The 26213-nt window shown below is 45.3% G+C and overlaps 1 protein-coding gene across 1 annotated transcript; it reads right to left on the bottom strand.

Moving 5' to 3' along the window:
- Positions 1-936: 936 nt before the first annotated feature.
- Positions 937-24350, bottom strand: ano8b (anoctamin 8b). Its single transcript, XM_080001727.1, has 18 exons — positions 24289-24350; positions 23176-23308; positions 18233-18371; positions 17965-18061; positions 17554-17670; positions 14905-15032; positions 14287-14448; positions 12024-12176; positions 11533-11659; positions 11267-11322; positions 11065-11139; positions 8847-9094; positions 8222-8381; positions 7268-7660; positions 6497-6688; positions 6046-6177; positions 5231-5341; positions 937-4927 (listed from the first exon to the last, which is right to left on the bottom strand). The coding sequence occupies exons 1-18, from the start codon at positions 24335-24337 to the stop codon at positions 4160-4162; spliced, it is 3240 nt and encodes a 1079-aa protein (XP_079857853.1). The 5' UTR covers positions 24338-24350; the 3' UTR covers positions 937-4159.
- Between the last annotated feature and the right edge of the window lie 1863 nt (positions 24351-26213).

Raw genomic sequence — 26213 nt, 5'->3', positions numbered from 1 at the left:
CAGATGTAGTTCATCCAAGTGAAATAACGTATCTGCCTTTTTGTAAGACGACTCGTGCCCATGCAGATGATAGAAGACACATTTGTTAAAGCTCTGGTACGTGGAGGATGTTGTGTTTTGCTGCATGTTAATTGTTTGGATTCTCAGTCCATCTGGAAATGGAGTTGAGGTTGGCTCTGTGGCTTAAATATGGGATGGTAGCTGCTCCGATAGCGAATATTGTGTATTTGCTATAGTCGCCCCCTAATAATTGCCCATTCAAGCCAGGGCTCTTAATGTATCGCTGTGGGTCCTTTGCGTTATTTCAGACTTTTGCTAACTAACGAAACGGGGAATACTTAAGGGTAGGGTGAGATGATATGAGCTGCCATGAAATGCACAAAATAAGCATGCACAGCAATGGGCAGTCGCCACCCACCCTTGTTCCCGACTTGAATTTTGTTTTTAAACCGGGCAACGGGGAGCGCATGGAGATCCCCCAGGAAAAGCTGCAGGAAGTTGCTGTGGAAAGGGACGTCTGGACTGCTCTGTTAGCCCTGTTGCCACCATGACCCTGACCAGCATAAGTTGTTTAGAAAGTGGATGGATGGAGCGATATTAACACTGCCCAGCAAAGCCTCCTCTCCCTTTATCTGTAGACGCTGCATGGTGGGTTGACTGAGTGGTCAGTGGAATTCCTTCCGGTCTAACCATATATACACACTGTCCAGAATCTGCTAATTTAGATTGACTGTTCGATATCACCCTAGGCCTTGTCCCATCTCACGTGTTCAGTTGCAACATATTCCTGTTAGCTTTGCTGAAATAAATCTCGATTCAAACTCATGCTTTTTGTCCACTATTCATGAGTCCAAATAGTGTGTGGGCGTGGTGCAAGAGAGAAGAAACAACCTAGCTTTGGTTCTCTGTTGGAACAATTTGCCCAGACGACACGGATCACTTTTGAAATTCTTTTATTATCTATTTCTCATGTCTTACAAAAATATGACAAAATAAATTAAAATAAATAAATAATCCAATTTCCCCAGAATAGTATCTTGAAAAGAGTTGTTTTTTTTTGTACAGTGGTACATTGGAAGAGCTTATGATGTATTTTTTCCCCCCAGTGAGGCTTTCATGAACATGTCTTAGGTTCCACAGTGGAGATTCTGAGGGGTTTCTCAACAGCTGTGGTGGAAATCTCACCTCTTGCACCGTCTGTTTCTTCAAAGGCTAAAAAAACAAAAAAAAGGATTCTTCCTATCCCACCGACTCAAAGGTACAACGACGCTGTACCGCTTGTACAACCTAGTTAAACCCAGAACAATTACAAGAACGGCCACTGCTTTGATTTTGAATTAGGAGACCACTGGTGAGCTTCACTTGTCTATGCTGATAAACCTGCATTTACCTATGAAATGAGTGAGCATGGTCGGCATGAGGACCCATAATTTGTGATCGTACACTAGTATCCACAGCTATGCACAAAGTGCTAAATTCCTTCAACGTACACTTGCTTGAAGGCATAGAATACCACAGAGCATTAATATCCATCTGTGGAACAGAATGTGTCATTGCCGCTGCAGCAACAATAAGTCCGGAAAATGATTCGCATTATGGAATTGTTGAAATGTCTATCCACGTAAGTTGTTATTCCCAAATGCTTGTTTCGTTTAAGGCCCGGGCCTTATCCATGCCCCTGGAGACTCACCTCTTCCTATAATAACTGTGTTTCAAAAGTTGCCCTTCCGTTGTACTAAAGTGTCCCCATACAGTAGCGATGCCTCCGAAAACCACATTCAGACACTGAAAAGTACTTGATTTCTGTACGACCTCTCCTTATCTTAGGAATATGACATCGCCTTTGCAAATTCAAACAAACAATAAATTTACACTAAATTTGCCCCTTTTTTCTTCCTGTATTGCATTTCGTCATTGAGAAATCTCTGTTGTTTTGGTTGCCTGTGGAAGTACGTTATTTGTTATTTTAGTTAGTAGACTTGATAGTGAAATAGTTTAGCTGTGAAGGTAAAACGTACAAAGGCTAAAATAAGTGGTACGGCAAATAAAACTCTTAGAACGGATACTCATTGTGTTCACCATCGTCCTGGATCGGCGTAAAATGGTGAAAGGAGATCCTACAGCTTGGGTTTCATTTCAGGGGAATTTGGTCACACTTCAAATGTTCTGGCGTGTGTGGATGTAATTCGAACCAAACAGGAAAATTGTTATTCGTTAATGGCCAGAAACAAACTAACAAGTGACAATTGATGGCCTACGTTGAATCATTTATTGTAAAAAGTTGGGTCTTGGTATTATTCAGCTGGGGATAAAGGTACCTGCAACAGCTTGTATAGTACATCACACACACCCACGATGATGCTTATTACTATTGCACAAATCTGTCAGCGTGGTTTGAATATGCATAGTTGATATTTCCAGGTCAATTGAGCGTCTCCTGTAAGGCAGCGCGATGGCCTCCGCAACACGATCGAACTGTTGGCCGCGGACTAGGTACTGTGGCGGTAATATCCTGTCTATTTCCTCAGGAGCATCTCTAAAGCAGCGGCGTCACACTCTGTAACATCCAACACTGATGTCATTAAAGATTTTCGAACCAGATCAAGTACCTGAAATAACATTGGTTAGCCTTGTAGACCGATTGGTTGCTCCCTGGCTCCACCTGCTGGAGACTCTGCAGAACCGCAGTAGCGATCAGGGTTAATTGATGAATTTGCCAACAAAAGTGACAACAGAATGCCTTTTATGAAGAAGAACAGATAGCATTACTGTCGGAAGAATTAATAAAAGTACCACTTTGTTTTAAAAAAAAAAGAAACGATTACCGTCGTAAGAAAGAAACACACCTTATGTATAAAAAAGACAGTTCAATGTAAATCGGAACAGGAATTTTTAAAGGAAAAAAGAAGATTCCTCGTCTGAATGACTGACAACAGCATCTTGTTTTTAAAATGAAATGACTTAAAGGAAAGAAATTCAGCTTTTGCATAATGTTATGAGGCAGGCTGGTGTTGGCCCTCCCCCCTGCAGAAAAAAGGATGTTTTTTTTCCTCGATGCAGGGCACTAGAGGTTAGTGCAAATGTTAATTCTTCATCTCTACACTCCTTGCCTGCTTCGCTCTGAGCCGTCGGAGGAGGAGGTGGAGTCTCGGAAGAAGCAGCACGCAGCTGCTTGCTCCAAACATAAAAAAAAAAAAATTCAATTTTTTTTTGCCGTTTCGAATCCTCCCATTTGTTATTATGCTTTTTTAATGGACTGAGAATGCCTTTCCTCAAAACAAACGTATCAAAAAAACTGTTGTCTTTCAAGGAACCGGATATTGCCATCGTGATAGGAAGTGTTCGATGCTTGGATGTCACCTGTGCTTTGAAAATAAAGCTGGTCACACATTTCACGGGGCATTTTCGTGTGATCGCTGATTCAAATTTGCAGTAAGGTTTGTGATTAAAAACACTTAGCGGTATTGCTTATCATCCAGTAATTCCACTTAAATATAAAAGCCAAGGGCCAGAGAATCCCTCGTGATTAAAAATGAGACGACATATCTAACGACCATTTCTTTTTATCGTAGCTAAGAACACTCATTAGTTATTTGATGTGAAACCGGTGATTTTTCTTTTTTCTTACAAAACCACTCTCCTCCACAGCGAACGTCCAGTGTTCTGATGGCGGGGCCATGAGATGCTTACAATTTTTTGACCAAAGGAAATTGTGAAATACGGCTCCCCGCTTTAAAGGCTTTAAAAGTATCAGAAACGCAGCTCATGCATTTCTTTATGTATTGCAGACAAGGGTGAGCTTGTGTGTGTGTGTGTGTGTGTGTGTTTATGTGTGTGTGTGTGTGTGTGTGTGTGTGTTGGTGTGTGTGTGTGTGTGTGTGTGTGTGTGTGTGTGTGTGTGTGTGTGTGTGTTTTGGGATATGACAGGAGGGCTTAAGTCCTTTTCATTGTATTTTGTCTTTGAGCAAAAAAAAAAAAAGCAATCCACCACAGCTAAACAGTCCTCTTTTATCAGATTCACCTTTTTCTTGCGCCACCTCACGGGCGCAGGTACGTTTGCCCGCGAGGCGTGGAATGCAGGCAGGGGCTTCATCACAGTAGACGCCTCGCTGTTTTCGTGATCAAAGGAGGAGACCTCGCTCTGTCCGCGGGGGGGCTGCTACACTTTGGAGCCCGCCTGGTCCAGCTGCTCTGCGGCGTGTCCGTTCTCGGAGCCTTCCCCTACGGGCATGGGGATCTCGTCCGGGACCCCGTTCAGGTCGGACCTGGTGGGCTGCCGGTCCGACCCGTCCCCGGGACGCGGCTGCTGGCTGCCGTTCACGCAGGCCCCCCCGCCTTCCGACTTCCCAAAGTTAAAGAGTTTTCCCGGGTTAAAGGCTTTGCTGGGCGACTGGGAACGCTCCTGAGAGCTGCTACCTGATGACAATGACGATGACGAAGACAGCGCCGATGCGGTTGACGTTGCCCCGGCCGCCGTCGCCGTAGCAGCGGCGGCAGCTGCCGCCGCTGCCGCTGCCGCGGCAGCAACCTCCTTCTTATTCTCGGGCGACTTGAGGAACTTGAAGCTGAGGAACCCTGGAAGCTTGGGCTCGTTGCCGGTGGGCGACTGCGGCGAGCGGGCGCCACCCGAGGAGAACTTGCTCTGCAGCGGGATGATCTGCTTCAGCTTCATCACGTTGTTGGTGGCCAGCAGCGAGCTGGGACGCTTGGGTTTGTCCGACCCACCGCCCCCGCTGCCGCTGCTCGAGCCTCGCGACTTGCCGCCGTGGCCCTTGTCGTGGTGGTGGTCCCCCGGGGGCTCGCTTTTGCCGTCGTCGCGCTCCCTCTCCCTCCTGGCCTGGTGCTCCGCCTGCCGCTGCCGCTCCTCCTCCTCTCTCTTCCTCCGCTGCAGCTGCTGGTAGTGCTGCTGTGCCTGCCGCTCGTGCTTCTGCGGGGACAAGGAACAGAACCATCAGCCCTCTAGGTAGAGCGTCAGGGGTTTCCTTTAGACTCTCAAAACCCTCTCCTTTTGACAGCACAGCCCTGCAGTCTGAGTCTTCTTACAAATTCCTCATCAGCATCCGACATCCAATTTCATTACAGATACTTCTTAAGGTTTCAACATTTAGAAATTAATGCCCTAATTGATTATTATTATTATTATTATTATCGGGAAAATAATAATTGTATTGCCTGCCTCGTGGTGTTAAAGATACAAAGGTAAAAGCATAAAACCGTGTGCGTGTTTTACCTTGAAGGCCTCCCGACGCTGATACTCCAGCTTGGCCATCTCCTCTTCAACCCACGTGGGGATGTCGGGGATTGCCACGTGGATAATGTACTTCAGGAGGATGGCAAAGTGCTGCAAAGTGACAGCAGGAGGATGTGGAAAGGACGAACAAAAAAAAAAAAAGAGAAGGGTAAAAGAGAAAAAGAGAAAATGCAAGACAATGCAAATATTTTAAAAAAAGAAACTACACAAACGGTAACGTATCACAGAATGATACTGGACTGGTGCTTGCATTGGAAAAAACAAGCTTTGAGCCACAACATTTTCTGCATGCCCGAATGTATTATTAGAGTCGGACAGAGCTGTGGTAGGCTGTTTACTGTGCCATTTGCTTACTTCTCGTAAAAATACACACTCAGCACTAAACAGAAACACCAGCAAAACATTCAAATGTGTTAAAAAATACGAATAGAAAAACACAAGGAGTGTTTTTTTTGCATCTTTGCGATCGTTATGTAAAAGACCAGCACCAAAACATGTTTGTTTGGGGTCTGTTTAGTGTTTTGTAAAAATGTAGATTTTGCGAAAGAATGGTGCGCTTAATGGAGAATTCCTTCCCGGGGTGGAAAGGACGAGCAGCTATGTTAGATTAATACTGCATGATTGAATACAAATTTAATTTAATTCAAACAAATCAATTAACCGCCATGACACATTATAATAACACCTCCTGGTCACATTGAAATGTGTATCCATTGTCACCTCTGCTTATTCACTTCTGGATTACTCGCTGTGTGGAAAACAATCGACCAAACTGTATGTGGACGGGGGGATACCTCGAGGATGACGATGGAGATGATAGCCATCTCGGGGCTGAGCCACGGGAAGAGACGCTGCAGCTGCCCACACTGACCGATCAGGTAACAGTTGACGATGATGGCGATCAGTCCCATGGCTTCCATGGCCGTCTGCGCGGGGAGGAAGATAACTTCTAACACACCAAGTACAACTGAAGTGGTTTCAATTCAACACAACTTCACTACATTAACTGTGAATACATAAAAAAAGACAAAATATACTAAGTACTGTATACACTTTAACTGTAAAAAAAGTATACTTTTTTTTTTGTTTTTTTTTTTACATTTTCACTTGGAATTAAAGCGCAGACTTTATAATTTGCCTGCTCTCAAGGACGAGGATAAATGATTGAGGGGCAGTTCCTACAGATTAGGCCTCATCTGCGTCTGCGAAACAGAATCAGAGTTTAAAGTGGATAAATCACCCGACCTGCCACTGCCCAATGCTCTCCACCCGCAGGCCAAAGGGCCTCTGGAGGCCGGTGCACAGCTTGAAGGCGTCGCTGCGGATCTCAATGATGTTGTTGATGAGCGCGCACATGGCGGCCAGAGGGAAGGCGGAGGAGAAGAGCACCACATACCCAAACTGCACAAACATCTCCTGATAGTCCTGGAAAGTATCCTGAGAGAGGGAACAAAAAACAACATTGGCTTTAACTTGCGTTTGGTTTGTGGTTAATCACGACGGACAAAATCATAAAGGACGAGAATCTTTAGGTATGGACGATTCTGATTCTAAAAAACTAAATTGGACTTTTATGGCTTCTTTGAAAAATCCCAATCTACATGCAATTTACCGTGAAGCATAACGGCACAAAAAAAACAAGGTAGTTGAGGCCAGCTACTGTTTAAATGCAGTGTGATATACTGCGTCACATTCTAGGTCAGAAAGTCAAAGGTGAGAGGCGATCAGATCCTTTCCACTGCTCGCATATCACAGTCGTCCTTATCATACAGGCTTTTCTTGTGTTTCTTGTGTTGTGTTACACTGGCATCTAGCTCTCCATTTTACAAATCAGCATTTCATTAGCTCCCTCCTCGAGGTGATAATGACAGCTTTCCAGTTTCCCACCACGACTTATTAGCGTTCACATGACTTCAAGGCGGCAGACTCTTCGGGATGTGTTTACTTATTGAAATGTGACTGATCTCACGCGCCGTGAGTGAACCCTGACGGAGAGCATCCTGAAGCTCCTCTCACCTCGTAGGTCTGCATGCAGCTCTCGATCTCCGCCTGCGTTAGCACATTGCCGTCCCTCTCCTCGGGGGGGTCAATCCACGACTCCCGCTTGGTCTTGGGCTCTGTCCTCTCTGAGCCGCGGCCTTGCTTCCGCTGCCGCAAGGAAGCGCTGGCCTCCGGACCGGAGGAGGTGGGGGCAGAGGGGCCGGCCGGTGTGGCGGGTCCTCCGCCGGCGGCGTCGGGCACGCCTGCCGCCCCCGAGTCCTTCTCGTCATGGACGCCGTTGTCGTCGTCGTCGTCGCACATTTCGAACACGGAGGCAGGGTCCATCCCTTTCTCCACCATGGTGGGACTTCCCTCCTCCAGGAAGTTGTCGTCCACTGGGGGGCCACCGGACGCCGACCTTCTGTCCACCTGACACACACACAAATATGACATTCGACACAGTGTTAAGAGCGGGAACATCCCTGTCCATGCCCGTTTCCACAATAAATAAACAAAGTGTCTTAATTTAAGGACATGTGATAACGTTTTTGTGGTAAAATATTATACTTTACTTAATATTGCCTTTTGGAATTGGTCATAGCAAGTAAATTAAACTGTTAATATAAAATGAGACAGTGGACCCCTTTGAAACTGTTGATTTCAAACTGTCAGCGTACTGGATCCTCTGGGAATCACAATGAGATACAGGAAGTGATGTGATTCATCACATCAGAAAGAGTGCATTATGGAGGCAGGTGCCGTGAGTTTTGCTAATGCAGCTGCTGTGCGGGAATTAAAAGGTCTGCAACAAGCCAAGAAGTCCAGAGGGAATCTACGTAGAAAGCAGCTTACAAAACACAGGGCGATCATTGCATTAGGATCGTTATGGCCACTGTCTAACACTGTAGTTATTCAGGTGGTTTGTAAAGGAAGATACGTGTGGCTACAGTAGCTGGGGAATTTATCAATTTCCAGCGTCACACAAAGTACCTTCTCTATGAAGCTGACCTTCCTCAGCTTTAAGCCGCAGTCGATCAGGCTCTCCTCCTCCGTCTCTCCCTCGCTGAACCTGCCGCTGTCCGCTTCGTCCCTCTCTCCTCCCTCCTCTTCGTCGGGCACCCCGCATCCGCCATTAAGACACTTCTTTTCCCTGCATCAAGAGTCAGGAGGAAGGCAGACATCAGGGAGCATTAGAGTGTCGGCGACACTGGTGTAAAGTCAAGACTGGTGTCTCGTAAAATGATGCATGTTGTTGAGAATGATTCATTACCTAAAATACCTTTATTTACCACATAATTTGAGATTTATTTTCACTGACTTTAACCGTATATGTATTTTATATGCAGTATACTGTACATACATAATACATTACACACACACACAGACACACACAGACACACACAGACACACACACACACACACACACACACACAGACACACACACACACACATACACACATTATATATTGCATTTCATCATTTTTTAATTTTTTATTACTTTATTATTCTATCTTGAACTGGTGTATTACTATACCCCCCCCCTCTCCTACAGCCACCTGAAGCCAGTTTCGGGTAAGATAGCAGTTGCCATCATTGGAAATGTAATCTACTGTACCTTCTGTCCAGGTGTCCCCGGCCGGGTCTGGTGCCCCTCAGGCCGGGCCCCGGCATGGCCTGGTCGCTGGGGGACACCTGGGCTTTCCCGGCTGCCAACCGGGCGTATTTGAGCAGCGCTGATAGGAGCAGGTCCCAGACAGCCCGCAGGGTGAGCTCGCCCAGCTTGTGGCGCTCATACAAGTAAGGCTGCAGCACCTCCTTCACATTTTGGAGAAACTGGCGTATGATGAGCAGAGTGGCAAGCATCTAGAGTGAGAGACAAGATAGAGAGAGAACCATAAGAGACAGAAGGGTGGATTGATTTGTAACCTCAGTATCTAGAAGAAGTTTCATAGGAGAAGGAATGCAGTTTTAAGGGCCATGGAGGCAGATAGTTAGCAAAGGGAGCCAGCATGACATAAAGTGAAAAAACAACAGTGACAATGAAGAAACACCAAAACAGGAGGATTCATTCAAGCCATCCTGTGTGTAATGAAAAGGGTGCACACTCCAACGCAAGGAAAAGTGCAGCAATCAAGCATTTGTTCCAGGGAGGTCAAAGTTTGAAACATATTCAAAACATGAACAGACACTGTCAGATGAAAGGAAGTGCAGTGTAATAGTTTGCAGAACTTGCAAAGTTAGAAAATGTATTTAATTGAGAGCTGCGCTCATATTCTCAGGAAGTAGATATATGAAAGCAGCTCTTATAGGCTTGGTGTATATAAACAGAGGCAACATATTTTATAAAATTGTAGATGATGTAACCAAAAGCTTAACTCTTCTATGTTATGACTATGTTCAAAAGTAAAGAAACGCAGTTTCTGCAAGGCCAACATAAATCCGGTAAAGTGAACTCCTATCTTAACTGTGGTGTGAGGGTGGTGTGGTTTAAGCAGCCACACCTGTCTTGGGCCTAGGAAATTGGCCCCGGGATCCAGGTGGCTGTACGCCTGTTGCTCGTCAGAGCAATCAACGAGCAACAGGTAAAACCCCCATCTCCACACACACAGGGAGAGCCTCTGTCATGACAATGTTCCAACTGGTCCCGCCTTGTTACATCTTTCCCACTCTCTACAATTAACTGATGTGGTTGCAACATCGATGCCTGTGTCTCTGTGTCAGAGGGCCCTTAAAATGCCACTCGGTTGGCGTGTGGCAGGCGGATGCTACAACAATGATTCACACAGAGTAGTATCTGCCAAACGCCATTTTGCCTCCAAACACTGCATGGACAGGCAAGAGAACCTCAGACATGGATTCACATGAATAACTGGAGGCTGTTTCATCCCAGGAAACTCAACACACAGAAACACTTATTACTTGTGTTCAGTCTACAACAAATTGTGCATAATCACTGGGTGCGTTGCATTGACATTTCACTGCATATATGATTGGAAGTATGTATATGTATGTGATGAAAAAACCTCTTGAATCTTGAATTAGCTGCAGATTATAACACCGAAAAAGCTGAAGACGGAAAGAAAAGTCTATCGTGCCTCGGGATCCTGGTTTATACATTCTTGTGTTGCTGCATCTTCAAGTGATTACCGTGTTCCCAAACTCACCAAGGAAACAATGATACCTTCAGTTCTTACCCTGAGTTTTTTGTGTGAACAGTAACACAGATCTGCTCACGTGCAGCAGGGTTTCCACCCTCTCTCTTTCTCGACTGCGTGCATCCACTGCAAACCAGATCAAACAGGCTGCACAAGCACCGAGAAGGAAACATTTTTACAAGAGGAACCAGAAGATTCACTCGAGTACATGCGCTGAGGATTCCTAGAAGCACACTAAGGAACAGACCTGAAGATGCTCGGGGATGCGACTCATGGACCCGCTGGCACCCGTCATGCAAACGGATTGGGTCGGACTGGGAAGTGGTGGTGGTTTTTTAGAATTAATCTTTGACCTTATGACCCTCCAGAAAGACCCAAACACAAAGGGACAGACAGGGGTCCTACTTTGGAGCTCAGCAAAGCCCTGAAGGCCCAGGGAACTGTGACCACAAGCATCTGGACCTTGAGGAAGAGATAAGGCACAACGTTGTGCCGGACCTGCCTCAGCAGACTCCGGAACAGAGATAGCAGCAGTAGCATCTTCCAGGGATGAAGGATGGATGGATGGATGAAAAGTAATAAGCAGAAGGACAGACAGACAAAGCAAAATAAAACAATAAATGCAAGGAGTCTTCGGTTTAAAAGAAACCATGAAAAGAAGGCTGTTTGTGTCCCTACCTCCTTTAGGCGCTCCATGTCTTTGAGGTAGAATCCAATGTAAAAAAGGCTGAGATAAGAATTCACAAACTGAAACTTCAAGAGAAGAGAAAAGAAAAACACAGTCAGTCTGCTGAACAATATGATCTTAGATTTTTATAAATTTTTACTTACTTTTACTTCAAAGTTATTTAAGAATTGTATTTAATCCTTTGACACTTACAAGAACCATTTTGATGATGAGGTTTTTCTCATAGGCACTCTGGAGTCTGTAGTTTTCTGTGGATGAACAAAGATTTAAAACACTTGTCCCCTGCGCTCTCTCAATACTGAATTAATCTCTCTCCCTTGTGCCATACAACAAAATTAAAATCCAACAATCCAATTGCCTTTCTGAATTCACAAAGAACATGAATGATTCTTGAGGGATTTTGACCAGGGACTGTGATAAGGCTAAGGTACTTTGTTTCTCAGCTGAGGGGACCTCACCCATGTCATTGAGCCAGCAGGCTATTTTCCTGTACACCTCGTCACATGCGGTCACAGTGATGGCGAGCATGATTTTGGGGATGAAGCGCGCTAGCCGAGGCATTTCCTTGATCCCCATCACAAACTCCTGTTGAAAATCAGACACAGCTTTTGAAGCAATGACGCAGCAGACTAGACCACATACCGTCGCACATGATGCGTAGGTCTCTGGTTATTCCCTGATATCAAATAAAGAGCTGAAGTAGTATGATGTTCAGGTGACGCCGCCTTGGTCGCTCCCAGTGTTTCTCAGCTCCAACATGGGATGGCAAAGTCTTTTTATCGAAATGCATTAATTTCTCCTATAAAACTTCATGGTGACACTTTCATTTCATAGCGATCTCACTGCTTACAAGTTTGTTGGAGCAGAATGATAACACAAGGTCCTGGTACCTCTACAATAGCTTCAGTGCTACATCCCAATGGGTGGAGAACACAGCGCTGCGACTCACCTGCAGCTCAAAGCAGATGAGCATGGCCAGGAAGACGAAGCAGAGACAGAGGATACAGATGGGCAGACTGACAAGCCACCTGAACAAACGCCTCCGCCACGGAGGGTAGTAGAACTCCTCACACCCTGTAATGGGGCTGCAGCGCTTCACTCCCTGCAGACAACAAGGGAGAGCATAGGACAGAATGAAATGTATAACAGAGTGTGGAACAGCTCTGCAGTATTTCGGTAGCAAGGCAAATCTGAATGCAAGAATAGAGGAAAGACACAAGAGGATAGGATAGGATAGGATAGGATAGGATAGGTTAGGATTGGATAGGATTGGATAGGTAAAGATAGGATAGGATAGGCTAAGATAGGATAGATTAGGTTAGGTTAGGATGGGATAGGATAGGATATATTATGATTGGATAGGTTAGGATAGGATAAGTAAGGATAGGATAGGTTAGGATAGGTAAGGATAGGATAGAATAGGACAGGATAGGATAGGATAAAATAGGACAGGATAGGATAGGATATATTAGGATTGGATAGGATAGGATAAATTAGGAAAGGTTAGGATTGGATAGGTTAGGATGGGATAGGATATATTATGATTGGATAGGTTAGGATAGGATAAGTAAGGATAGGATAGAAAAGGACAGGATAGGATATATTAGGATTGGATAGGATAGGTTAGGTTAGGATAGGATAGGATAGGTAAGGATAGGTAAGGATAGGATAGGATAGGATAGGATAGGATAGGATAGGTTAGGTCAGGTTAGGATGGGCTAGGATAGGTAAGGACTGGATAGGATAGGATAGGTAAGGATAGGTAAGGATAGGATAGAATAGGATAGGTTAGGATGGGATAGGATAGGATATATTACGATTGGATAGGATAGGATAGGTATGGATAGGATAGGATAGGATAGGTATGGATAGGATAGGATAGGATAGGATAGGATAGGTAAGGATAGGAAAGGATATATTATGATTGGATAGGTTAGGATAGGATAAGTAAGGATAGGATAGGTTAGGATAGGTAAGGATAGGATAGAATAGGACAGGATAGGATATATTAGGATTGGATAGGATAGGTTAGGATAGGTTAGGTTAGGTTAGGATTGGATAGGATAGGATAGGATAGGATAGGTAAGGATAGGTTAGGTTGGGATGGGATAGGATAAGTAGGGATAGGTAAGGATAGGATAGGATAGGTTAGGATGGGATAGGATAGGATATATTACTATCGGATAGGATAGGATAGGTAAGGATTGGATAGGATAGGTAAGGATAGGTAAGGATAGGATAGAATAGGATAGGATAGGTTAGGATGGGATAGGATATATTACGATAGGATAGGATAGGATAAGATAGGTTAGATTAGGTTAGGTTAGGATGGGATAGGATAGGATATATTACGATTGGATAGGTTAGGATAGGGTAGGTAAGGATAGGATAGGTAAGGATAGGATAGGATGGGATAGGATAGGATAGGTTAGGTTAGGAAAGGTTAGGTTAGGATAGGACGGGACAGGGTTATTTTAGGATGGGATGATCTAGGGATAGGATAGGATCGTTCCCTTTACCCTAAGTTTAGGGTTAGGATAAGTTAGGATAGGATAGGTTAGGATAGGTTAGGTTAGGATTGGATAGGCTAGGTAAAGATAGGATAGGATAAAATAGGATAGATTAGATTAGGTTAGGTTAGGATGGGATAGGATAGGATAAGTTAGGATAGGATAGGTTAGGTTCGGTTAGGATTGGATAGGTAAGGATAGGATAGGTAAGGATAGGATAGGATAAGATAGGATAGGATATATTACGATTGGATAGGATAGGATAGGATAGGATAGGATAGGTAAGGATGGGATAGGATAAGATAGGATAGGTTAGATTAGGTTAGGTTAGGTTAGGATGGGATAGGATAGGATAGGATAAGATAGGATAGGATATATTACGATTGGATAGGATAGGATAGGATAGGATAGGTAAGGATGGGATAGGATAAGATAGGATAGGTTAGATTAGGTTAGGTTAGGTTAGGATGGGATAGGATAGGATATATTACGATTGGATAGGTTAGGATAGGGTAAGTAAGGATAGGATAGGTAAGGATAGGATAGGATAGGATAGAATGGGATAGGATAGGTTAGGTTAGGAAAGGTCAGGACTGGATAAGATAGGATAAGATAGGATAGGTTAGGTTAGGATAGGACGGGACAGGGTTATTTTAGGATGGGATGACCTAGGGCAGGTTAGGATAGGATCGTTCCCTTTACCCTAAACTGTGGCCGTGGCTCCTCCAGTGATTCGGCCGGGGTGTCCAGGGTTCCCCACTTGTAGGCTAACTCTGCCCCCCTCCTCTTCCAACGCTCCAGGAACAGGGTGGCCCACACCACGTTGAACAGCGCAAACACTACGCAGCAGATGTCCCGACTAGTCTGTAGGACCCCAAAACCACAAGATAAACATCTAACCACATAATCTTTCAATTCAAAGGAATTCAAGAGAACAAAAATCTTGGTACATAAATCAGGAACTGCAAAGAAAAACCACAGAAACAGGCTGGTTTTCAAAACATTCTGTAGATAATAGTAACATCTAAATTATATTTGTGTTAAATGACTACAATACATGGTACTTTTACAATATTTCCAATTTGAAACACTACAAAACGCCACATAAATGTTCCTTTTTCACTGTAGCCGACAGTTGTGCAGCATATTGTCTGTGTTTAGGGAAATGCTTCAGAAAGCTTCAGAGGCAGAACCACAGGATAAATGATAAATAAATAAATAATCTTTTCCACACAGTGGCTGAAAGTATTATGCTTTGTTAACAATACTTCTGTGAATAACGTTTAGTTTTTTTTGATCCAAGGTGCTTTAAGTCCTTACCTGGTCTGACTCAGTGAGCATCCACAGCACAAAGCCTATGACTGCGGGATAAAGCATAGAAGTCGTGTAGAACCCCAGCCAAGCGAAATACATCGCAATCTTCACCCCAAAATAGTCACATATATCATCTATAAAGAAAAAAAAAGAGAAAATCACTAAATAATAGACACATAGCAGGATACTAGGGAAATCATAAGGAAAGGGAACCTGTATAAGTTTAAGTGCTGTTAGGTGTCAAGCCTTAACACTGTCTTTTCCTCTGGTATAAAATTTTCTCATTGATTTTGCCATATTTTGTTAAATCAATTTGAAAACTTTAACGCGCTTCACCATGCTTTAAGCTTTAAAGGTGTAATAGACAACTTTTGCACATTGTCAAAAAAGACAACTTTACAATCGCTCAGAGCACGCCGTTGAAATGATCAACACCACTTTGGAAATAAGAAAGAACAAAGAAGCATGTTCACTGAAGAGGTCAATTGAACACAATTGAATCACAATTTTAGTTTAATTTTATTTCTTTTGGTTACACAATCATAGACATATATACATAGATGCTGACTGCTTCGACTTATCGCTGCCATACGTCAACGTCACCGCCATATGAGAACGGGCAAGACTGGCCTGTAAACAAATATAAGTAGACAGGGGAGCTGCGGTTTTTCTGGATAAAAAGCACTATAACGTTTACATTTCTCAACCAGTTTCAATGAGTCGTTTTTATATTCAAGGGTTTATGATCAGCCTGGAGAAGATTGCTCCACCGTCTGCCATTTCCACTAATGGGTGCACATTCGTTAATGCACTTCCTGTGACGCACTGCTGTAAATTGTTCCTTTTCCCGGGAGTTCGTACTCGGTGCCAGTCTTCTTCTTCTTCTGGCGTATGTCCTAAGACCTTCAGCTCCATTGAGGCGAGCCAGTCCAGCGTCCTAGCATCAAGGTCAATTAGACCACGTTTGCCGTTCGGGGGCTGGTGTTTGGGGCAGCTAGTTAGAATGTGTTCCACAGTTTATAGTGGTCTCCGCACTCGCATTGGGCACTGTCTGCGATGCCCCACTTCTGCATTGCTGCCCCGAAGCGTCCCACACCTGTCATCAGGCAGTTGAGGGTTGTCCACTGCTTTCGGAGGCCAGGAACGTCTGTGGGATCTTCAATGTAGTGGTGAAGCCTAGATGGTTCTGCTGACTTCCACTGGTCCCTCCATCTTGCTTTGACCCATGCGGCCTTGGAGATGTCGGCTGGTGTTGTGCGCAGCAGTTCTTGGGCGTGTATGGCAAAGGGGCGCCGGGACTTGAGGCGCATGCGCTGTGGTGTCTCCGTGTCGATTTTGTAGAGGAGGTGGGATTCACTCGCTTGTGCCTTTCGAGCAAGAGCCAGCATGGCTCCTTTTCGCCTGACCACTGCTGGAGCAATTCCTCCGAGGACGGGCAGTTGGTTTGTTGGAGTGGCTCGTAGGCATCCGGAGACAGTCCGTAGGGCAGTGTTAAGGGCAGTGTCCAGCTTGTTGACGTGGGGGCTACAGCACCAGACCGGAACATAGTACTCTGCACTGGAGAACACCAGGGCCTCAGTGGAAATGCACAGTGACTTTGTGGAAGCTCCCCATGTGGTGCCAGCTAGACGACGTATCAGCGCGGCGCGGGAGGTTGTCTTTGCCTTGACCTTATTCAGGTGTTGTCTGGATGACAGTGTTCTGTCAAGCTTCACGCCAAGCTATGTGGGGAAGGGCTGGTACTGTAGCCAGGTGTTGTCAACCATGATGTTCATTTCACAGGACGCTTCTTTTTGTAGAGGTGGAACATTGATGATACGGTCTTGTCAGCACTGAGCCAGTTCTTCAGGTATGAAGACAGGATGTTCATGTCTTCAGAGAGGCCCTCCTCTACTGCTTCCCAGGATGGCTTACTCAGTAGGATGGCCAGGTCATCTGCGTAGCCGTACTTCCTTGATTGTGTGGCAGGTAGGTCGTGGATGTATATGTTAAACAGCATAGGTGCCAGCACTGAGCCTTGTGGGACACCGTACTTGAGCTTTCTCACCCTACCGCTTTGGCCATTGCTGGTGTGTAGCCGAAAGCTGCGGTTGCTCAGCCTCAGTGCCAGTCCATATTGCATAGTGATATGGAGACTTATAGGAAACCAATCTAAACGCTGATGGTGTCATTATTCTATAGCCATTACACTGTGCACTCAACATTAAATTCATAATGATAAGTAAAAGCAAAAAAGTTCTCTACTGCCCTAAAATATGGCCAAATTAAGTAACTTTGACGAAGACCTGCACCACAGTAATTTTCAGCAGGACCAGAAGATAAGTTTAAGGCAGTTTTCTCGTCATATTGTTAGAATTTTCCAAAACCTGAAAATAGAGACAATATTAAAAAAAATTATAATGTGAGATATCAACAGGAAAATGGTGACGGCTAATGCAAAATGTGCTGACTAGTACAGTAAGTGGGCTAAAACTCAATTTTACACCAGTATGGTCCTTTAAAGTCATTCCATTACATAGTCATTACTTTACCTGTGCGTATATACAGGTGTGTGTATGTTTGTGTGTGTGTGTGTGAGTGAGTGAGTGCACGCACGTGTGAGAGTGTTCATATGTGTGTGTGTGTGTGTGTGTGTGTGTGTGTTGTTCTACTGACCTAAAGGCTGCTTTTCACACACAGCCTGGACCCAAGACTTCATCAGCTGACTGAGGATCCTCTGCTCGTGGAGAGGAAAGATTTGCCGGATCACGCCGCGCGCACTCAGCTCAGGGACTAGGGGTGCACACACACACACACACACACACACACACACACTTTAATGACAGGAGAGAAACAGAGTAGGGGAGCCAAAACTAGATGAACAAACTGACAGAGGGGGAGACAGAGTAAATGGATTAATTGAGGCAGAGTAATGGCCTGAATGTCCTGACGTTAGAAAAGCCGGGATAAGTCATATCCGGCGACGGGCCAAAACCAAATGAGTACTTTCAGAGATTGGGGATAAAGAGCCGCGCACTTGTCGGAGCCCTGCAACGATTCTGGACGTTTAACAACGACGGCGCTTACTGATTGGCTGGCCCTCCAGGAAGTTGATGTTATGGAGGATCTCCCCATGTTTGGCACGTAGATTGTCCAGCCAGTACTTGATGATGCTCTGTCTTTCCTGCCGGGAGGAGGAGAAGGTAAACGTGACTGAGAGTAACTTTTGTGTTTGCGTTCACGGCGTGTTTGTATTGTGTGTTTGCCAACATTCACGCAAATATTGACGCTCACTGCAAAACGTTCCCCGCTGAGGCTGCGTTCTGTGTGGACACACGGCCGCCTAAACACTTACCTGCGAGGTGAAGAAGCACAGCTCGCTCTCGATGTTCTCGTAGATGTAGTCCTCCTCGCAGGAGAAGCTGCGCGTTCCCCCTCCAAACTCGGGCTTCACCATCTTCCTCAGACCCATCTCCTCTGCGCCTCGCAGCAGACTGCAGGAACGCGCAAATCGATGGGGAAGAAATGGCACAAAAATGAAATGACAGGAAGCACGGACATACAGCATTGTACATTTACAGAAGACTGGTGATTCTCAACGTTATTCATATTTAATCTCAAGGAAACTCAATTTGATACGCATTAGACCACGTACCCCATTTGATAACATATTGTCTCTGGGATCCCAATCTGATTAGATGTTTATTGTTGAATATGATTACATGTCTATACTCCAGTTAGAGGGATAACTGTGAAACTAGGATCAAAACAGCCATTATTGTACATTCTCTAACGGTGAAATAAAAGTGAAGTTTATCTACTAATCGTTATGTGGGACCTCCTGCAACCTCTTTAAGGACCCCCCCCCCCTCCGGGGTCCCCAGGCCCTACGTTGAGAACTGCTGAGTTACACGCATACACACAAACACGTGCACAAAAACATACAGTATATACACCGCGTTCCAAATTATTATGCAAATTGGATTTAAGTGTCAAACTATTTTTTGTTTTTCAATGAAACTCATGGATGGTATTGTGTCTCAGGGCTCTTTGGATCACTAAAATCAATCTCAGAGACCTGTGATAAGTAGTTTGCCAGGTGAGCCCAATTAAAGGAAAACTACTTAGGAAGGACGTTCCACATTATTAAGCAGGCCACAGGTTTCAAGCAATATGGGAAAGAAAAAGGATCTCTCTGCTGCCGAAAAGCGTCAAATAGTGCAATGCCTTGGACAAGGTATGAAAACATTACATATTTCACGAAAACTTAAGCGTGAGCATCGTATTGTGAAGAGATTTGGGGCTGATTCAGAGCACAGACGGGTTTGTGCAGATAAAGGCATAATGAGGAAGGTTTCTGCCAGACTAATTCATGGGATTAAGAGAGCAGCTGCTAAGATGCCGTTACAAAGCAGCAAACAGGTATTTGAAGCTGCTGGTGCCTCTGGAGTCCCGCAAACCTCAAGGTGTAGGATCCTCCAGAGGCTTGCAGTTGTGCATAAACCTACTATTGGGCCACCCCTAACCAATGCTCACAAGCAGAAACGGTTGCAGTGGGCCCAGAAATACATGAAGACTCATTTTCAAACAGTCTTGTTTACTGATGAGTGCCGTGCAACCCTAGATGGTCCAGATGGATGGAGTAGTGGATGGTTGGTGGATGGCCACCATGTCCCAACAAGGCTGCCATGTCAGCAAGGAAGTGGCGGAGTCATGATTTGGGCCGGAATCATGGGGAGAGAGCTGGTCCCTGAAGGTGTGAAAATGACCTTGACAAAGTATATAGAGTTTCTGACTGACCACTTTCTTCCATGCTAGAAAAAAAAGAACTGTGCCTTCCGTAGCAAAATCATCTTCATGCATGACAATGCACCATCTCATGCTGCAAAGAATACCTCTGTGTCATTGGCTGTTATGGGCATAAAAGGAGAGAAACTCATTGTGTGGCCTCCATCCTCCCCTGACCTCAACCCTATTGAGAACCCTTGGAGCATCCTCAAGCAAAAGATCTATGAGGGTGGGAGGCAGTTTGCATCAAAACAGCAGCTCTGGGAGGCTATTCTGACATCCTGCAAAGAAATTCAAGCATAAACTCTACAAAAACTCACAAGTTCAATGGATGCAAGAATTGTGACAGTGATCTCAAAGAAGGGGTCCAATGTTAACATGTAACTTGGCCTGTTAAGGTGTTTTTGATTGAAATAGCTTTTGATTTCAGTAAATATGACCTCCTAATGCTGCAAATTCAACAAATGACCATTTCCAGTTCTTAACAACCTATAAAATGTTTTGAAACTCTGTTGTGCATAATGATTTGCAACAGTGCATTTTGAGTTTTTTATTTTTGAAAAAAAATACTGTTATCATTGGGAGGTTTGTTCAATAACGTTCGAATTATACCCTAATGGTTGATGACTTATATTTACGAATTATACTGACATGACTGTCATTTTCATTGACTATTTAGGAAAATTTGAGAAAAATATCATTTGCATAATAATTTGGAATGAGGTGTAGTATAAACCAGAAACCCCCCCCAGCATATATCAACACACATGTACACACACATCTACGTCAGATAAGCACAGACAATCTCCATCCTCCCCTTTCCATTAAACACTAGTTTTGTTTAATGGATTGTTTTTTTTCAAATTCATCAAAAAGTGCAGCCGACGTCGGGCGAACATGAAGGAGTGAACAAGACAGGACGCAGGCGTGGCTGTGAGCAGTGCTGCTCTGTTGGCCGGAAAAAAAAGGAGTGCTGACCTGACTCTTAACCGACCGTGTGCACTCTGGAAAAGCGCACACAACCGCACGCCGCCAACGACCCACTGTGCTGAAGTCAGCCTCAGAGTTCAACCACGCGTACTGACCTTCCCTTCGCATTCATCGATAATCTTTTGACTCCCACTCTCCTTTCTTCTGAATCCCTCTCTCACCAGTTTTCTACCTCCCTCACCTTCAGACTTCACCCTTTTACGTCCATGTTCTCTCTCCAATTCGCCGCCGCATCCCCCTACGATGATGTTATGATAAATGGAGATTCATCATAACATCTCTCTCTCTCTCTCTCTCTCTCTCTCTCTCTCTCTCTCGTCCAAAGGGGGCTGAAAGCTCACCCCTCTGAGTCACACACACACACACACACACACACACACACACACACACACACACACACACACACACACACACACACACACACACACACACACACACACACACACACACACACACACACACACACACACACACGTAGAAACTGCATTGGTGGGCCTGTCCCATAGAATCCATCCATCACGCAGCCTCATACTCACAGTGGACCGGTGCAGTGAGATGAACATTCAGGGCAGTGATGGATTATGGGTAAAGTACAAGGTGCAGGCCCGGCGCACTACCACAGCTGGATGCTTGCCCCGCCCCGCCACTCTCACAATGATACACTGCGAAGGCCCTCGTCCTGAAAGAAAGGCCAAGCTGTTCCTATTCACGCTGAATGTTTAGTAATCTGAGCCAATAACCGCCGGCCTTTCAGAGGTGTGGAGCCCCCGTTGCTGCCAGGAATCTTAATGAGATCCCTCCTCCCCACCCACCCCCCTCCTTGGCTCCAAACCTCTTATTTAATGAAAAACTTGCCTTTTTACTCCCCCTTTTTCTCTCGTACCCTCTCCTAAAATGTCTGTCATCTTTTTATAGAAACTGTCGAGAGCTGGTGAACGGACGGCGCGGGGGAAACCTCCCGTCAAGTCAGGGCAATGGGGAGGAAAAAATGGATGGCGTGTCAGATGAGGGGTGTCGACGGCGAGGAGCCACCTGTACGGCATCCGTCTAAATTTGCAGGCTAAATGTTGTGCAACGTTCTTGCTTTCGATCCGGGAAATGAATAGAAAGGAAAGGAAAGTCGGCTGTAGGACCCATGACATTTAATATGTATAAGCGGACGCTATAAGGATACATACAGGATACAGGTACAATTTTAGCCACATGACACCTGTAGGATAGGACTCTTTTCAGTTGCACACATGCTACACCCATCAGCTATCACTTGGACTTCAGCTCCCGTGCTGAACGCAACTGAAAATCCTTGAATCACATTGCCATTCAAAACCATAGAGAGCACCCTGAGTGCTGATTGACCAAATGGCTTTTTCGCTTTCACACTTTTAATGCTAAATGTGCTGACAACTTCACTGTTACTGTCGCGCCTCGTAACAGCCTGATATCACTCTCAACGTGCGACAGAAATAAGGACCCAAGGTGAAATAGAGACGAGGGCATTGTACTTCCTGGGTTATCCATAGTCCCTTCAGATGTAGGTCAACCTTTGCACCTGGAAGTGAGTGCGTGTGTGTGTGTGCGCGTGTGTGTGTGCGTGCGTGCGTGTCATCACGCTGTCACACTGCCATCTGCCCTCAGCGTTGCATTTATAACATACTGGCACACTTTTAGAGAGCACTCTCTCCTTTCACTCCTCTCTCTCTCTCTCTCTCTCTCTCTCTCTCTCTCTCTCTCTCTGCCTTTTAATATTTCCCTTTTGGTCGGACCCACCTGTCTCTCCTTGTCTCATCCAATCTGTTCAGAGTTACTGTCAGATCGACCCTTTTCCAAAGTCCTGCTTTTCCTAAATGCGCAGTCAGCTGAGCACGACGATCATTCAACAGGTGGCGCAATGCATTGTGGGGTATGCCCCCATCACACTCTATAAAGTCCACACATATGATTCAATTGTCCCTGTGGCTCGGCCTCCAGAAAGGCCGGCCCGCCCTCTGAACCAATCTACCGGATAGGGGACGGGGGACGGCCCGGGGGACAGGGGACGGACTGGGGGACGGGGGCGGCTCCTGTTGTTTAAAGTCCCAAACTGAACACCAGCAAGGTTCCTTATAGGCAACAGCTGGAGTGGACTTATAGCTAAATTGAAGCGCATGGTGTGGTTGGCTGTTTGGGTTCTTTCGGGGACATTTTCTCCATCAAACAGGAATTGCAGCGACTCAAAAAGTCAAGGGAGTTTTGCTCCAGATTTGGAAGCAAAAGGCAAACTCCTGTTTTTTCGTGCAAAGGCTGAGACCAAACACTATCGTCGGGAACTCTGTCCTCTTAAACCCAGTCTAATAGAGAACAAATACATCAGGCAAGGGTGATTGATTTCGAGAGATGCAGCGCAAACAGCATTAACTACCTCGGGTTTTAAGGCAAGAACGCTAACAGAACGCTAAAAGGCATAGAGCGATGCTAGGAAGCGAGCCGCTAACCAACATATCCTAAACACGGAGGCGCTGAACGCGAACGCTAAGTCCTTACTTCTCGTAGGTGGCCGTGACAAAGAAGGCGTAGACACGTGTGCGCTTATGATGTCGGATTTGGATGATAAGCTCTGGAACGCCGAGCCGGATGTGGTTCAGCAGCCAGAGCAGCGTGTGGTCGTCTGTAGAGTCTGACGGAAAAACAGAGAAAAAAATGTTGATTAGACATTGCAACTTCAGTCTGATAACAGCATAATCATAATTGGGGTTTGTCAAAAACCCTGAATGTCGTTACGTTGTTAATGTCGTGGTGCCGTCACTGTCATCTCCATTATTTTTCATTTATAATCGTTGCGTTTTTCAAAGTATCTGAAACACGACAATGGCGGTACTCACAGACATGGCTGAAGTCTCATTAGAACCGGGACGTTTGAGACGTCTCGTCGATTGATCAGTATTGATCTACATTTGTAGCAGAAATTTGTGAAAAAGTGTTGTCATTTCAATTAGTTTTAGAACCGGGCCGCTTTTGTGACATCATCATCCGAAGGAATATAAGTCCAAGCTTTGACCCTCTGAACCCATTCACTTTTGGAGTGTTGCGCTGAGTAGACCGTAGAGTGGTTGCTCCACGAGACGAGCAACCAGGATGCAACAGCCCGGGTGAGCTGACGCTGCGTTCAATGTAAACTCAGAAAATCGTGCTGCGTTTCAGAGAACCAGGAAAAATCGCAGCTACATTAATTATTATTATTATTATTATTATTATTATTATTTACTTTTTATATTCATATTCAATCAATAGCAGAATTTCTGTCATGGTAATAGGAAAAACATTCACAAGTTGTAGGAAGTTGCAGGAAGTCGTGAAAATTCACTGGAATTGCTCCTGTCTGACGCTCATAAACTTAAGATAGGAATTTAATAATAAAATTAATAATTAAAATAAATAAATGAAAAGTATTCATTTCTCCTTGATATTATGGTGGAAATGGAGTAACTGTAACTGGAGTACTGTAACAACATACAGACAAGAACAGATGTGTGTGTGTATGTGTGTGTGTGTGTGTGTGTGTGCGTGTGTGTGTGTGTGTGAGGGTGTGTGTGTGTGTGTGTGTGTGTGTGTGTGTGTGTGTGTGTGTGTGTGTGTGTGTGTGTGTGTGTGTATCACCTGCAAATGTCATGAGCACATCACAGTTCTCTGTGGGCACTGTTTTCATCCAAGACTTATGGGACATGATGTGTCTCCCGGCCTGGAGCAGCCGCTTCCCAAACAACTTATCTGAGAGGGAGAGAGAGAGAAGAAGAGAGAGGGAGAGAGAGAGTAGTATCAAGTATAAATATAGTCAGTCTCTTTCCTAGATCCGAAACATTTTTAGATTCGGCGTACATGCAAAGAAACATACACAGTATGTATGGACACACGCAAAGCACAGCCTTCTGTGCACGGACAAATGTAAATGTCAACCCCTCACCACCCCCATCCCGGAATGCAACTTGAGAGTGACAGATGGACGGTTGCCCCCGTCCCAGAGACCAAAGGCCAAATGTCTACAACACTGAAGCATTATCAGAGAGTCAGTATCAGAGCGGGAGGAAATACAATACATACATCTCTGAAATACAATAGGGTTAGAGTTAGGGTTAGGAGAGACTATATAGTAAATAAAGACTAATTTAAGGAGGACGGTTGAATGCTGGCCTACCTACACACACACATACTGTTTATATAAATATATATGTGAACTTGTGAACAGCTACCGCATAGCATTGGCGCGTCCCTATTCCTCTTGTCCCTAGTCCCACGACAGCAAAGCCTAAAATATCCCGAGTGCAGCCCTCCAGTAATGTCACTTTAGAATGTGGTCACCCAACCTCCCACAAGGCGTGTGAATGTGAGGTGCGGTGCGTTGTTAAGTCTCTGGATTCCTCCTCATTCATTCATCAGTAATATAGGACGGTCGCGCCTTGTCGCACGTTTGGCCTCCAGAGAGCAGGCAGGGGCCAATGCATTAAATGGCGTGGTTAACCTGCGAGGTGCTGCCTGAGGACAGCGGCTCGTAAAAAAGCCTCAACCGGCTTCTTGAGTAATGGTCACTGTAAAGTAAAAGAGGAAAGAGGCGGCCTCGCAATCACTTAGCCATGGCTTCCAGAAAGGGGAGCACTTTGGCAGTGAGTGGGCAAAGGTGCGTTCGGTACCCCTCCCCCCCCGAACACACACCACCCTGAAAAAAAACATGGGGCACAAGACTTCTTTTTAAATTGTGACGTGCGGAAATGTCAAAATCAGCAAAAGCAAAGATGTGGTCAAAGCGGCGGCCGGGTAAAATATTAAACAGGATTTCACCGCCATTACCGCCGCCACTGTCACAGCCGCGATGCTGCCACGTCAAAAAACCACCGGCGCATCACATAAGAGCATCATTGTCCCAAGAGCCCGCTGTGTTACGGAGGGCGAATCAGAGAGAGAGAGAGAGGCAGAGTGTGGCACATATCAACAGAATAAACGGCAACGCACGGACCGAGTGGAACACGGACAGCAGCCGGATCATACAACCGGGCTTTGGAGTCTGTATTCACACTTCGAGGGCAGAGCGGTCATAACACGGGACAGTGGTGCCCGCACGTACTGAAGAAGAAAAACTAAAACTCAATGTCTGGCGTTATCGGCATCGACATTAGCCGTCGCGACCAAAGTAAAAAAGAAAAGAAAGAAGAAAAAAGAAAGAGGCAAAAAGAAAGAGGAAAGTCGTCAGGGGCACGATTAAATATTTGACTAGAAGGCAGCGTTTGCTCTTTACCTCGCGGCGGTGCTCACGGAGCGGCGGGGGGGGGGGGGGGCACCTTCGTCTTGTTCTGCGCCCACTCTGCCCTTCCTGAAGAACGCATCGGAGCATCACACAGTGACCGAACGGGAGAGGAGAGAGAGGGAGGGAGAGAGAGAGAGGGAGAGAAAGAGAGAGAGACAAACACTCCCCGAAACCTGTCTTGGCGTCTTTACTGGCGGCCGGAGGCAGAGGTCTCTCAGGCCTCCACGACAGGCATTCTAATGAGACCTATTCATTGTTCAACACAAACACTCTCTCTCTCTCTCTC

This window comes from Zeus faber (assembly GCF_960531495.2).
Source record: "Zeus faber genome assembly, chromosome: 1".
In the NCBI taxonomy this organism is placed as follows: Eukaryota; Metazoa; Chordata; class Actinopteri; order Zeiformes; family Zeidae; genus Zeus; species Zeus faber.
Note: the sequence above shows the minus strand (reverse complement) of the source record. Positions and strands in the feature narration are given on the sequence as shown.